At 36.4% G+C, this 14,654-nt stretch overlaps 1 protein-coding gene across 1 annotated transcript in view; it reads right to left on the bottom strand.

Annotated features, from left to right (window-relative positions):
* Positions 1–931: 931 nt before the first annotated feature.
* Positions 932–14,654, bottom strand: part of galnt18b (UDP-N-acetyl-alpha-D-galactosamine:polypeptide N-acetylgalactosaminyltransferase 18b) — an 89,661-nt gene continuing 75,938 nt past the window's right edge. The window contains exons 8-11 of the mRNA XM_032561444.1: positions 13,370–13,507; positions 9,516–9,611; positions 6,316–6,480; positions 932–1,651 (exon numbers count right to left, since the gene is read on the bottom strand). Of these exons, the coding sequence (XP_032417335.1) occupies positions 1,505–1,651; positions 6,316–6,480; positions 9,516–9,611; positions 13,370–13,507 (546 nt within the window). The 3' untranslated portion in view covers positions 932–1,504. The remainder of the gene's footprint in view (positions 1,652–6,315; positions 6,481–9,515; positions 9,612–13,369; positions 13,508–14,654) is intronic.

Below are 14,654 nucleotides of genomic sequence, written 5' to 3'. Positions count from 1 at the left end.
TCCACTAGTACCACAAAACCATTAATAATTTCTTGCAAACACTCACTAGTCAGTGTTTTAGTCAGACATTTACTTGTAAACACAATTCAGCAAATAACGAATTCAACTCATTGCATTTGGTTGTCTAGATATGGTAGACACAACATGCTGAAGTTCAAACTGAGAAAGATTGAGCACTGTTAAGAAGCCACAGGCAACCTGAAGATTGTTATTGAACATCTCTGTCCCTTTAGGACCACAGTATGCCCATATACTGACGGATGCTTCCAGCAAGATAATGCATCATGTCACAAAGCTCAAAACATCTTAAACTGGCAATGAGTTCATTGTACTCCAGGGGCCTCTGCAATCACCAGATCTCAATCTAATAGAGGATTCTCCTCAAGTGCAGCTGACAAATCTGCAGCAACTGTCAATATAAACCAAACTCTCTGAGGAAGGATGTTTACCACAGCTTGTTGAATCTAAAACGGTGAAGAATGAAGGCATGTCTGAAGGCAAAAATGGATCCAACTCGAAAACACCAAGACTTACCTGAAAAAGTAGCTAGTGAGTATGTTAAAAAGAGAATCAAATAAGTAGACTTCACCAGGTTGTCATAACTTAACCAGCCACATAATTTTCCAAATGTAATGTCTCTGGGTGGTTTAATGAAATCTTTATTGGTTCTAGTACATATCCAGAACCAATAAAGAAATTGGTGACCATTTCTGTCTGTTCTGGAAGCCGAATAAATGGGTAGAAAAACTTGGAGGTACAAAATTAGCTCTGCTTTCTTTAGGGTCATGTGATTTTCTAATTGTTTCTTTCCAAATCTTGTAGCACATTAAGCTACAGTACATACACATTTTGAAATATGTTACTTGGTAAATAAATCTAAATTGATGTAAATAAATCTAATAAATAAAATGATCAGCAAAATATACAGATGAATTGTAGTTTTGAATACTTTTAATTTCAATAATGGTATCACACACCTTTGGGCAACAAATATAAAAGGCACTTGTACTCAGTAGTTCTCATAATTTTTTTACTGATATACATATAAGAAAACCTTTAACATTTATAAAATATTATGTCCCAATTTATTTCAACATTTCTCACAACTGTACAGCTTCATTGAGTAGTAAATCTACAAACCTGAGACACAAAAATAAAAATAATTACAGGTTTCGAAAGCTTGCTACACAGTAGCAAATTTAAACAAAAAAGCAGGTCAACAGAAATCTGACTAAAATACATTTACCATAAAATATACTAAATATACCATCTTGTCAAGTATGCAAAATATCTGCAACCTATGGCTGATCTCGTTGGTGAAATAAAATGTTTAACATTTAGGATGAAATGATGGCCGTTCATCAGAGGACATCATGGCTCAAAATGAACTTATCCAACCATGCAGCGTTTCCTGCTTCTTATCCTTTCACCCAGCGCTGATATGCAGCCAGATACACACAAACGTGCTCTGAAAAAGACTCCAGTGTTTTCCTTCGGCACACGATCATAGCAAGTTGCTAAACAACACATTTGTGATGAACCATTTCTGTCCGGCGCATTTCTGCAGAGCCAGTTGGTAGCCAAACTCATTGTCGCTGTTCACCACAAGCTCTAGGCATCTCTTTGATTTTCTGTTCTGAATAGATCCTCCCTGAAAAAGATAAAAGCAGGCTAGTTAGAATTGTGCTCGGCTCGAGAAGAGCAATTTGAGCAGAATGCAACTTCCCCTCTCTAAACCCACACTGCTGTTAAGGAATATCAATGTAAGCTGCAGAAGTGCCTTCCTCGTTGGGCCCAACAGATAATGTCAACATAGTTAAAGGCAAAGAATCAGAAAGGATAGAAAACATACTTTCTCAGATTATTGACAAAATGAAAATATGTAGTAAAGGAGGAACTGACTTCATGTTTACGTTCATGGCCAAAATTTCAATATTAGGATTTAATGGATAATACAAAAATGCTAAAGAACGATGCAGAATAAAACAGTCTACAGTATTACCTATATGATGGCCTGCCCCCCCGCCCCCTGCAATGGCACGGCACCCCCACTAGGGGGCGCGCCCCACACTTTGGGAACCACTGCCCTACTCCTTGCAGGGTTGACCCTGATAGGACAAGGAGGTATATAAAGGTCACTGAGGAACAGGCAGTGTTCACCCAAGACAGGTTTCCAGAATTTGAATTAACAAAATTAATATAAAAACATAAGCATGAAATTAGCTTGAATTCTGCTTGGGCTGTAGATTCTTGAATATTGGCTACATTCACTGATACCCATAAGTTCTTCCAGCAATGACTCATGCTGATTGAGTTGGTGGGAAGGAAAGGTTATGAAAGCTGAAACAATGACTGTCTGCTTGAAACATATGGATAGAAAATATTGTTTTCTGTTTACTGCCGACATCAGCCCTGAATCTGATTATGAAGAGTTGCAAAAATCTTTTCGCATGCATGTTTAAAATATACTTCTTTTGTTGTAACATATTTTGTTCTCAGTTCTTTCTTATAGACTTTAGTTGGCCCTGACAGATATAACATTGTCTCAGTCAATAATAAAAGCAGAAAACTATGATTTGCCTATTGTTTAACCCTTGTACAGTATTTAATTAAAAACGGCAACCTTTTAAAGCTACAACAAACTTACTTTAGATAGAGTTGATTGCTTATGATGCAACATGCCAGGTTTCTCTTTGATTGCTACTTGTAAATTTCAATTTCATGACGATAAAATCTATTCTCCCAAGAAGAAGCATTTGGTGTCATTACAGATAGCCTAGGTTAAGTGATCCCATTTATTTTGAGTATTTCCATAAGAATTGTTCTTGTTTATGCTGTGTTGTTGCTTGTTCTCTCTTTCAAAGGTTTTTACTTTTATTCGCAATGTTTGAATATGTGTGAACACATTGAAGTATTCTGTGAAGCAGACAAGGACAGAATGAAACTCAAATGCTTCTGAATATATTTTGAAAACTTGTCTGTCACAGAGTTTACTGGTTGTTGTGCCTCTTGTGATGTCATTGACAAAATATACACAAAGCAAAAGGCTGATCACAGCAGGACAGTTGAGTTTTTCTTAACATTGACAATGTCATCATTTACAGAAAGATATCAAGCAATGAAAAAAAGTCATTCAGAAGGATTTCATTGCACAATTTTCCTATTGTTCACAAATTTACCTTGTCAGCTCTTATTTAAAATTTTCACCCTCAACTTTCAAGAATTGAGATAATTAATTTTTCAAACGTGAGGAGTAAGTCCAAAATGAAACTCTGAATGACTATACATCTATACAATGAAATGCTGAGTTGCAGCTTTGCTCCTTTGTACGTACAATACAAATCTCCAAATATTTACTGATCAGTGAATGTGAGAAGATCTAATTTATGCTACAGTCTGTGGGGTTTAAACTGGATTTTCTGTCTTCCTGATAGAACAATGGGTATTTGTATATAATGAATAAAAAGGCATTCCTGCAATTCATCCAAGTCTGACTAATCTGCGTGCACATCTATACACATTACATTCATTTTGCAAAGCACAACTTAAAGTCAATCATAATAAGTGGATTTTGTGGTGACTAAAAGAAGTGAAACAATCTTGCAGTTTTAATGGAAAAAGATTAAAATATCTTGAGTCATGAAGGTTTTCTGCAGACTGGTGTGGTGTTTGTAGCAAGATCAAATAAACCCTCTCTTTTATTTGCAGATCTTTCTGTTTCGTAAAGTTGCTTTGGCTGCATCAAAGTGATCTATTTCCGTTTCAGTTCAACACTTTGCACATGTGCAGTCACAACCATGTCAATAATTGATGCCACATTTCAGGGACATGATAAGCTTCAGCCTCGCTGACACGCTCCCATAGCTCTTACTGCATTATGCAGCGTTAACTAAAATAAAGATCAGTGTGAAGATCTGTGACATCCGAGCTCGAGCATGAAAAACCTTTTTGCCGATGATGGTGTAAAACCAGGCAGACAAATGAGCGGTGGCAGTGCAGCGTTGAGAAGGTCAAAAGGATGATGTTTTTGTTCTAAAACAGGCCTAATTTCAAAGCACTTACATGGAATAAGTCACATCTTACTGCTAGAGAAACGGAAGCCTGTGATTACTGCGGCAATGACAGCCTTCAGAGGCCACAAAATATATGTACCAGCTTAATTGCTATTATCGGGTATGCAGTGAGATGTCTCCTGGTTCTGTTAAAATAGCTTATAGTTTCAAAGCTTGAAATCTCAAATGCATAGTTTCAGTGACTCACAAAATAAATGGTTCCATAAAAAGGGAATCCTACGTATATCTTCAAGCACCTGCCACAAAAAAAAAAAAAAAAAAATGTAACAGTAGGTGTATTTAGAGTAAACAGTTTCAATGAGTCTGTGCAGGCCAGGAGAACTGCTGCAGTTCCTGGCAGAACTTTTAAACTCACTAAGTTCTTCTCTTACTGCTCTATATTATAGTCATGTGTCCTTCTGTTTTAAGGCACAGTTACAAAGTAGCATTAGCCCATTCGCTTTGCAGTCGTCAGTCCTCTCAGTTTCCCTTTTGATCCAGACATAGTATCATACAGTATGATAATGTAGTATCATACATTAATTTAGATCATACTCAACATGTATGCATTGGCATTACTAACATCATTCATTTATGTATTTAGCTTAAAGCATCAACGACCAATGTCATGTCACTTTAATCACTTTGCCTGTTTACATGCCTTGTCTACTAGGTGGCGCAGTAGCATAAATGAAGCATTATGCAGCTTCTGCTCTTGAATGAAGAATAGGATGGAAAGCTGAAGGGCTTAATGAAGCTTCGTCTTGCGATCACTGCTATGTTGTTTGCTACATTCTGTTGTATGCCAGAGTACTGTTAATAAGTTTGGATGTTGCCATGTGAGTGCGCCGTCTTTGGCAGCCATCTTGTGTTGTAGCTAAAAAGGATGTCTGCTTCAAAACCACCTGTTGTATTAGGACGTTTGATTGGGCAACATAAATTGTGTATGTGTATATGCATGACAAGTTTGCTTGACATTATTGATCAATAATAAAAAATAATGTCAATGTTGACATAATATTTGTCTAAGTCAGGGGTCGGCAACCTGCGGCTCTAGAGCTGCATGCGGCTCTTTAGCGCTGCCCTAGTGGCTCTCTGGAGCTTTTTCAAAAATGTTTGAAAATGGAAAAAGATGGGGGTGGGAAATATATATATATATATATATATATATTTTAATATAGTTTCTGTAGGAGGACAAACATCACACAATCATTCTTAACATTTTCCAATGCTATAAAAATGTGTCAAATAAATATTAAATTTCAACATTTCTGTCAACAAAGATTTGCGTCATAGCCTGTGACACACGTTTCTTTTAGCTGGGCGGGGTGCGAGGCATGTGGCTGTTGTAAACAACCTGACGGGTGTGTGGTGGGCCATGGAGAGCAAAGCAGAAAAGAGGAAAATAGCAGAGGAGAGATTCTATAATTCTTGGACCGAATCATTTGCATTCATTGCCAATGCAGAAGGATTACCTGAATGTTTGCTCTGTAGCGAGAAGTTGTCAAATAACAAAAAGAGTACCGTACTTTAAAGACGAGCGCACCTTACTATAAGCATTACACTGACTTGTTTGGCATTTGCACAGAAATCAAACTTAGTGTATTAATTCAATTTTATATACTTTACCTTTTCAAAAGGCTACTGCTTTATTTTTTTAACTGGCGGTTGCGTTTTATTGCACTCCGTTTGTTGCCCAAATAAGGGGCACGTTATGCACGTTCCGTTTTGTTGTTTTTTCGCACATTTATTTTTGATCACGCACTTTACGGTGATTATTTACAAAGAGCGATTGTTATGCAAACTGCATTTGGGAGATGATTTTCCGAGTTACAAAAGGAAAAAAAAAGACCCTTTCCCTGTCGATCTTCATAATAAAAATGTACATCGTACAACAGAGTCACGTGGTGCATCATTCCTTCCAGGATGCACTGCAGGGAAAATAAACATTTAATCATGAATGCTAATTATGTATACACTTAAGTCATTTTGATAATAGGCTAATATAAACACTAAAAGCCTGTTTTGCCTTCATTATAAGCCTTATATAAGGCTTTTAATTTTTTGCGACTCCAGACAGATTTGTTTTTTGGGTCCGATATGGCTCTTTCAACATTTTGGGTTGCCAACCCTTGAGCTAAGTTAACCTTGTTTTTCTTTTTATTCTCTGGAAGGCTGATGTGATTGGTCAATTTGATTTGAGAAGGCGAAAGTGTAGTAGGTGCATGTAGTAAAGTTGACAGCATGTTTTAGGAATCATCACCTGAGTAAAGAGCCAGTGGAGCTTCATACGTTTGGCTGCGGCGTAGTTACACTCAATGAGACGTGGCCTGCCATTTACGTCCACCAGGCACTTATTGTCGTCGTCATCAACTGTGGGACTGAGCAGTCCGACAAGGAACTGCTGGTTACTGGTGTAGTACACATTCTGAAAGAGAGACCACATGCTAACGTGAAAAAGTGTTTGCTCACCGTTGACATTTAGCTGCTCCCTCACCCAGAGCTCCATATGCCCATAAAGGTGCTTAACTGTGCAGTAAATGAGGCTAGGTCATTAAGGATGAAACAGACATCTAAGGCTAAAAATACCCCGCTCCTGGGTGAATAGAAACATAAGAAAGGACCAGGTGATGCAAACAGGCTCTTTATTTATTCAGGATAGGAGAGAAAAATAAGTAATTACACTCGCTCTGTTGGAATTTTCTCAGTTGTAAGTTTTCTTACGATAAGCTGGAAAAAAGCTGTAAATTATTTGCAAGAATAATGCAAAACTGTGTAATTTATGTACAAAGCCTGCCATAGTCTGACTTTGTGCTTTAGAGCAATTAACAATAAATTCTTTGTGCTAAATGAGTCTTTTAATTCACTCTTGTGTGCAAATTTAAGATCCAGAAGGTAAAAAAAAGAACAGAAAGAGTGTCTGATTTTACAGAAAATCTCTGGGCTTCATTTTTGTGGTTTAACAAAAAGTAAAACGAGAAAATACTCAGGGAAGCTTAAAGGAAAAAGAACTAATTTATGTGGCAGAACTTTATCTTCTTTTTCTCTCTCCCACTCATCATCTGACGACCCCACATATTTAGTAGACGACCTGCTATAAGGGCGTAACACGCCTACGATGACTGGACCACTGTATCTAACTGTGCACTGTTGAGAGGAGGGAAAATTAGCTGCCCGCCTCCACCTCAACCAGCAAGAACAGTCAAAGAAAATGAATAATAATGTCACAGGGAACCTTTTCATGCATACTGTGTGCTTCTAATTTACTGTATATTATTGCTCTCAATATCCTAAATATGTCTTTCGATTTTTAAAAAAAGACTGATGAAAGCAATGGAAACATGAACATACCGACTGGTTAGTAAATTAAGCATGATATGTAGTGAATAAGGAAAATAAGATGTATATTATAGTAAATGTGTCATTCATAATATACCTAAAACAATTTAGAGAAGTATTTGCCTCTTTTCTTTGGCAGCAAAAAATATGTAGATTTTCTTTCACTCTAATCTTATTTATCATTCTTTGCCAAAAGAGCCTCCTTCACACCAGACTTTTTAAGAGGCAGCAATGAGCAAGCTGTCTTTCTTGTGGCTTTTGTCTTCTGCTGCTCATTTTTGGAGTAGCTCCGGGTGCCGGGCCGTATATGACGTTGTTGTCTATTGTTTTTGGCTTTAAGACCATGTTTTTTTGTCATACGTCTGCTGACAATCTGCAAGCTTGGCAATACTCTTCCTTCCATGTGTGGTGTTTCTTTCAGCATAATTATCTCCTTTGTTTGCAACCACTACTTAAACACAATATCTGAGGTGTTCTCAAAGCTTGCTCAAGAAAAAGCTACTTATAGTAACACATTTATGACATACTGCAAAAAAATATTGTGTTTTCTTGGAAACAGTCGAATCCCCGGCCGATGACAGGAGGTCCTTTCTGATTCTGAGGTGGGAGAAAATGCAGCAAGTCCCAGTCAAAGCATGAAGCCAAATCTCCCTATTCTCAGTGGGAACTCCCATTGATAGCAGATGCCAAAAAGAGAAAGCAAAAGAAAACTTGTTCTTGGTACAACTTGCATTGTTTTGCCTTTGGCAACTCCCTACATGATCCACAGCAAAAGTCTCCACTGGTGGGAACTAACTGTAGATGCATGAGCCACTTGGAGCAGAAAACATGTTCAAAGAACCAAGAACCAATATAAATCTGGCAAGGGGTCATGGTTATATAACAAGGGGTCTCTCTAATCGTCTTTTGTTTGTTCAGATGTTGCCTACCATGCTGAACCCTAATCAGAGGAGCTAATAAAGTGTCTGTTAAAATAATAGTTTCGAACTTAATTTATAAATGCAGATTGTGATACTGTTCACACTGTTAGCAACTGAAGCTGTTAAACTCTTAAAAGTCCAGATCATAGGATAGATATAGCGGTTAGCTTTATAGAAGAAGGTTCACAAATGCTGTTATAAATTTCTAAATTAATGTAACATGTCCTGCTATGATCAGCATGATGTAAATCCTTCATTTCCAGGAATAACCAGATACATTTTGACTACATAGATAAACTGTGAAGCTCCACAGAAACTCAGAATACAACAGAGGGAGGATGAAAAATTTACTGGCAAAGATATGTCTTTGTGATATGACATCCGCTGGCAAACAGTGTTAATCTGTTTTTATTTAAGTTAGGAATCATGTGTAGCAGCAGCAATGTGGTGAAAAAAAACTCCAAAGATATCTCTCTTTTGTTTCTGGTGTGTTAATTTTTTGAACAAAACAAAGAAAACATTTTGTAATCACCAAACAAGGCTGTAAGTTTGAATCAGGTTTTAAATCTGCACCGCTGTGATGTCATCAACACAGGTGTAATAAGTCTGAAAATGTGTCCTGCAGATTCCTCCGACTGAGCAGAGATAATGGGAGATCTCTGTCTCTAGGAAAGTTTAACAATGTCTGAAAGCAATCTGTTCAGATGTAATGGGATGCAACAATCAATATGAGCTGGAAGAGGCAGGAGAAAATAAATGATTATCATGCTTTGCTAACACTTAAACTCCTGGTTATTTAGCTGAAATATATCCTGAACAAGCGGTTCAGAGAGTTTAGGACATTGAGTAATGAGAACTGAGAAAAAACCCGCCTCTTATAAACAAGCTGTTATGATCTCCAAAACAATGGGGCTGAAATTTAGTCTAAATGTTTTTACTCTCTTATAATGCACTACTAAAATCACATATTCTGACAGAAAACTGAAAACAACACAATAATGTTTATAGTAACTTTTCTTGGAAAAAAAATGCTATTTCTATCCAGAAATTCCTGAGAAGTTGATTATGATATTTGGTTAAAAGTTACTGAAAAGCAAAGGAGGGCTTTTTCTTGATTGTCTACTGATGGAGAAAGATGAAAAAACTAAAGATGTACCACAGAAGAACAGAGAGAAAGAAAAGAATATAAAGAGAGGGCTCTAACCTGTGGTGTCATCCCATGACACAGATATAGGATGGGGACGTTGTCGTTGTCGGGTCCCTGGTCCAGACACAGATCGTTCTTCAGAGAGTTTCTCAGCTGACAAAAAAGAAACATACATAAAAAAAGCATTGTTTTACAGAGGTATAAAACTGTGACACTGTTTGACCAGATATTTGTAACAAATATTGTAACAAGTAACACATCCACTTCTGACGCACTAATTTTTTTCTCTACATACTGGGTGAAAAGGATAAATAGGTGTTTACCACAAACTTCATAAATCCACCCCTCTCCAGCAAACTGCTTATTTGTCACCTGAAACATCAGTCTGGCAACAAATAAAGCTGTCTAATGGGACGCAGTACAAAAATGAAATTAAATAACTAAGAAAATACTCTTTTCAGGCAGTAAAACACTTGTTACTTTAGTATAAGACATATTAAGATTATAGAAGTTAAAAAAAAAACAAACAAAAAAAATCAACCCTTACTGACCCCAGAATCTGGTAAAACCAGCATACAGAATAATTTGGCCTTAAAATTCTAAATAAGAGATTATCCTCATAATCATTTGTTGAAAAGCAGATGTGTTTTAGATGATTCTAAAACAAACAGCCCCCAGTCCATCTGTTTTGTTAAATAAGTCTGAAAAGTCACAATATAACTATTTATTACGTTGTCATCCATAAGTCTATCAACAAATCACTGAAATGAAAAACATAAAAAGAGCAAGAAGTGTCGACCAAGGAAATTTATTATACCATGGGGACTGGGAGAAATGAAAAAAATATGAGTTTGTAACATGTTACTTCAGATCCTGGGTGGGATTTACTTTGTAAATTATCAATGCAACACATGAAGAGGTTGCTTCATCCATAAATTCTCCTAATTCCTGCAGAGCATTATTCCTCATCTGAATTGGAGGGATCATTAAGTTTTCAGCAGTTTATTTTAGTAATTAAAATGTTTCCAAGAATGTAGAAATTTTGCAACTACAGAGGCAAAAAAAGCTGTTCATTCCTCCCATCTTTGCTCTGATTCATATAATATAAAAATTTAATCAAAATTCAAAAGTACAGAAGAAGCTGGAGTGGGTAAGAACATCTAAAATGAGAAACATATTCAGAATCTGCTTAAAGTCAATTTTGCGTTATAAAAATGCAAATCAGATGAGATACGCTTCGTGAACATGACTCAAGTCTTTCCAGGCCCAAAGGAAAATTATTCATGCTCGTCATGACAAAGGTCTCCCTGATTGCAAGGTACAAAGTGCACAGTGGGAAGCTCCAGGGATAGTGGTTTTAGAGGAGAGAAAAATAGGCAAACACGGGTGATAATAAAAACACATCTGGGAATGATTTCAGCTCCCAGCTTGCATTGGAGATAAATACTTCTATCTGATAATCAGCAAACCCACAGGTAACTTCACTGTTAGGTAAACACCACAAGACCCGACATTTTGAATGCAGGGGAAAAAACAGCAAACAAACAGAACTGATTGACACCTGTGAATGCATAGCCACATTTAAAACCCATTTGGGTTCCTGTAATGAATGTTGTATTTCAATGAAAGGTTTGAATGATGCCTGGTGATAACAGTGGTTTAAAACAATCCTTCAGATTTAACTTAACTGCTCTGACATCATCAATGCAAAAAACAAAAACATGATTGAGTTAAAGTGACAACTCATACATTCACCCTCCTGGGACAAGGATGGAGAGTCGGGGTAACCGAAGCCTGGAGATGCACGATTACATGTCAGGTTAATAAAACCGAACAAAACATTATGACCAAAGAAGGTTAAAGTAACTGCTATGGTTGCTCTATACAATTTCTGTTCTGGGATTCACGCGACCTCTAAACTTCCTGGGAACTCGTGTATTTGCAGAAGAGGGATAATCCACAAAGATGCCACACTATGCATAGGGATCTAAAGATTTATTAATGGCATAAATAAATCTCAAGCATTAATTGCTTGAGCTCTTTCGGGAGCAAAAGAAGGTAAATGAGTTGTCATTTGTGGTGGTTGATTGGTTTAGCAATAAAAGATTAAATTCTCAAAACTGCAACAGAAAATAAATGGGTTTGTTTATCATTTTATAATCTATAGCTAACATTAAGGGTTTGGAGAAAGTGAAACCATATTACTTGTAGGGGGACTTGATTAAAAATTTTAATTGAGTTTATTGCATGGTTTGTAATTAAGCAATCAGTTATATGGAAAACTGTATATTGACAAAATACAATTTTCAGTTCACAAACCCTTGGTGCTGCTATATTATTGAGCTCAACAATAAAAATATTTGTTGTTTTTATTTTGTTATTTAAGTTATCCAAACATTGAATTGGTGCAAAATACAATAGTGCCTACTCAGCCTCTAGTGTTTCAGGAACCCTATATCATTCATCTAGTTTCATGTAATTTCTTTTAATAAATCCAAGTTCCAGGTTGTTTCTTGAAGCAAAATTAACCCCCAGTGCAGCTCACTGAGAGAAGCAGCTCAGTCATCCATCACAGTTATTTCTGGATGTTGGAATAAAAAGGTTTCAGCTCGAGACTTTTGAATGGAAAAAAATATGTTTGCGTTAATCTCTTTTAAACATGTTGATTTTAACATGTTAAATTAATACATACCATGGCAAACCAAGTTATGTATTAGTATGTACCAAGCTGCTTTGTTATGAAACTACAAATGCCATGCAAGGACAAATAAAAACACAAAGAAGACTTAAGGAGTCTTACTAATATTTTGGAAAGAAAGTCGTGCAGCATAATTATAATATATATAATATATAATAATAATGAATCGCTCTTATTCTCATGGAATTATTTCATTATACACTTTTTGAAGATATAAATGTAAAATACTTTTTAATAATTTTATAATATCTATTTATCCACATTAACCAAACTAACAATTTACCTCAAAGTACAAAACTGCTTGCATGGTTATAATAACCTAGAATAAGGTAACATTTTAGAGGAGAATGTTTCCTTAAACTGGTACTTCTATTTCACTTTATGTTTATAATGCTTCATTTAAAGCTGTAAAATATCCAGGAGAAAAAAAAATGCTCGATACAAAGAAGAAAAAAAAAATCACATCAAATTAAAATCACAAGACAGGTTAGCATAACAGAATTATTTCACTTTAGTTCTACGGAAATTTTAAATAACAAAATGTCATCATGGATTATAATAAAAAAAAGACCTGTTCTCTCTTGCATTAAATGAGGTCAACATTCAGCGGCATGTAACAAATCCTCAAGCCATCCTGACCGACTACAGACCATCAAATGCCTGTGACAAATGTAGAATAATGAAGTAAACTCAACTGAACAAATTATTCTAAAGACGCCAGTTTATTCTTCCTCCGTGTAAGTCCACTGCATGTCAGTTTATAAAATATACAAAAATATCCATAGGACAGAAAAAACCTCTGCTTTTACAGTGCAGTTTGTGTGCCAGTCTGTGTTAGGATGCATCGTATTGATGCAAGGTGGGAGGACTGTGGAAATAAAGCTATTTGAGAACAACTAGAAATGGGTAAATAGAAGCGCAGCCAGCTTGTCCTGCTGGCTGTCAGTATTTCTGTCAAGCGTGGCTGAAAAGCTCTTCAAGGGAATGTATTTCACATATAAAGCTAGATTTGGTTAATTTATCTTTTCATCAATGCAAAGAACAAAAAATATCTAATGAAAACAAGCAAGTAAAGCAATGTTAGATGTGCAGTAAATTTATGCATTATCAAAGTAGCATGGTGGATTTAAAGGATTTGCTTGGGCACAGCTATAGGCATGTTCTGGTTTATTTTAGACACTGGATTAAAGCGGTGAAGGCAAGGAAAGCTTACAACTCCATATGCGATGGTGTCGCTGTACATCCTCATCTCGGGGTAGATGTTGACCAGGTACCAGCGGAAAGTTTTGCACTGCAGTCTCTTCCTCAATGCTTTTCTCTCTGAGATGTTTCCAATATCAATCCCTGAGTCCTGCATTAAAAGAGAACATTCATACACAAAGACATGGATATGCATGTACAGACAAAACAAAAAAGTTCAGAAGGTTTGCCAAGAGGCAAATCATGTAACATATTGCTAACAGGTATTTTCTACTAACTACGTTTGTGCTTCTTAAAACCGAAAGCCCTTAATTTAAGTTTTTTTTCTTTTACTGACATGAAACAATTTATTAACCAACTGCTGAGTAAAACAACCCCCCACCCTTGGCCCAGTCTTATCATAACATCATGAAAGTAAGTGAGAACATTTGCTTTGGGTGAATATAGATCCTTCATATAGTTTAGAGGCAAAATTACATCTTACTTTCCACTATTTCTTTCCTGTTAGCTCATACTTTCCTCCTCACAGACAAAAACAAAGAGAAAATGGACAGTTCTGAATGTGCCACACATTCAAGAGTTGCCACTCTTGTTTGAGCTAAATTTTTTCCGTGTGCGTGTGATTTTTGTTTAATGATTTATGGAAGGCTGGAGATCAGTGAACATGTACAGTATGGAGGACAGTAATTATGAGTTTAATTGTGGACAATGCCAGGATCATATGTGTCAACCTTTGGATCAGAATGAACTTGATTTCGCAATCCTGCATTCACATCTGATTTCACATCTCTCAGAAGAATTTGCATGCAATAAAGACGTAAGAAACTGTGCAGCTCTGGTCAGAGTTTTGTCGGGAGTTACAGTTTTGCCCTTGCCGGTGTAAAACACCGTAACTGCATATTAGTTACAGTGTGACATGCATTTTTCCACGAACGTGGATATAAATGTACATCTTTTGACAGCATTAATTAAATCCAAAAGGTTGCCTGTCTAAGAAAATAAAAATAAAATGCTAGAGTATATAGATGTGTGTGTATAGCACAATAATCAACTAATCTTATGGGTTTCAGTATGCTTTTATTTTATCTTCATTAAAAAAAATCTGGTTTTATTTGAGTCCATCAAAAACAGCAACCTTGAGGTTCTCTGTTGCTAAGTGTCATTGCAAACAATATTGGAGTATTGACGATGGCTCCTGCACACTCAGTGTCCGACCATGATCCTGTTCATATTAACAGCCATAGTGAGGGACAGACCGTAATGGAGATGCTCCAATGTCCTTTGAAATTTTTGTCTGA

The sequence above is a fragment of the Xiphophorus hellerii genome, chromosome 4, assembly GCF_003331165.1.
Source record: "Xiphophorus hellerii strain 12219 chromosome 4, Xiphophorus_hellerii-4.1, whole genome shotgun sequence".
NCBI classification, from domain to species: Eukaryota; Metazoa; Chordata; class Actinopteri; order Cyprinodontiformes; family Poeciliidae; genus Xiphophorus; species Xiphophorus hellerii.
This window is presented reverse-complemented; position numbering and strand designations above follow the sequence as displayed.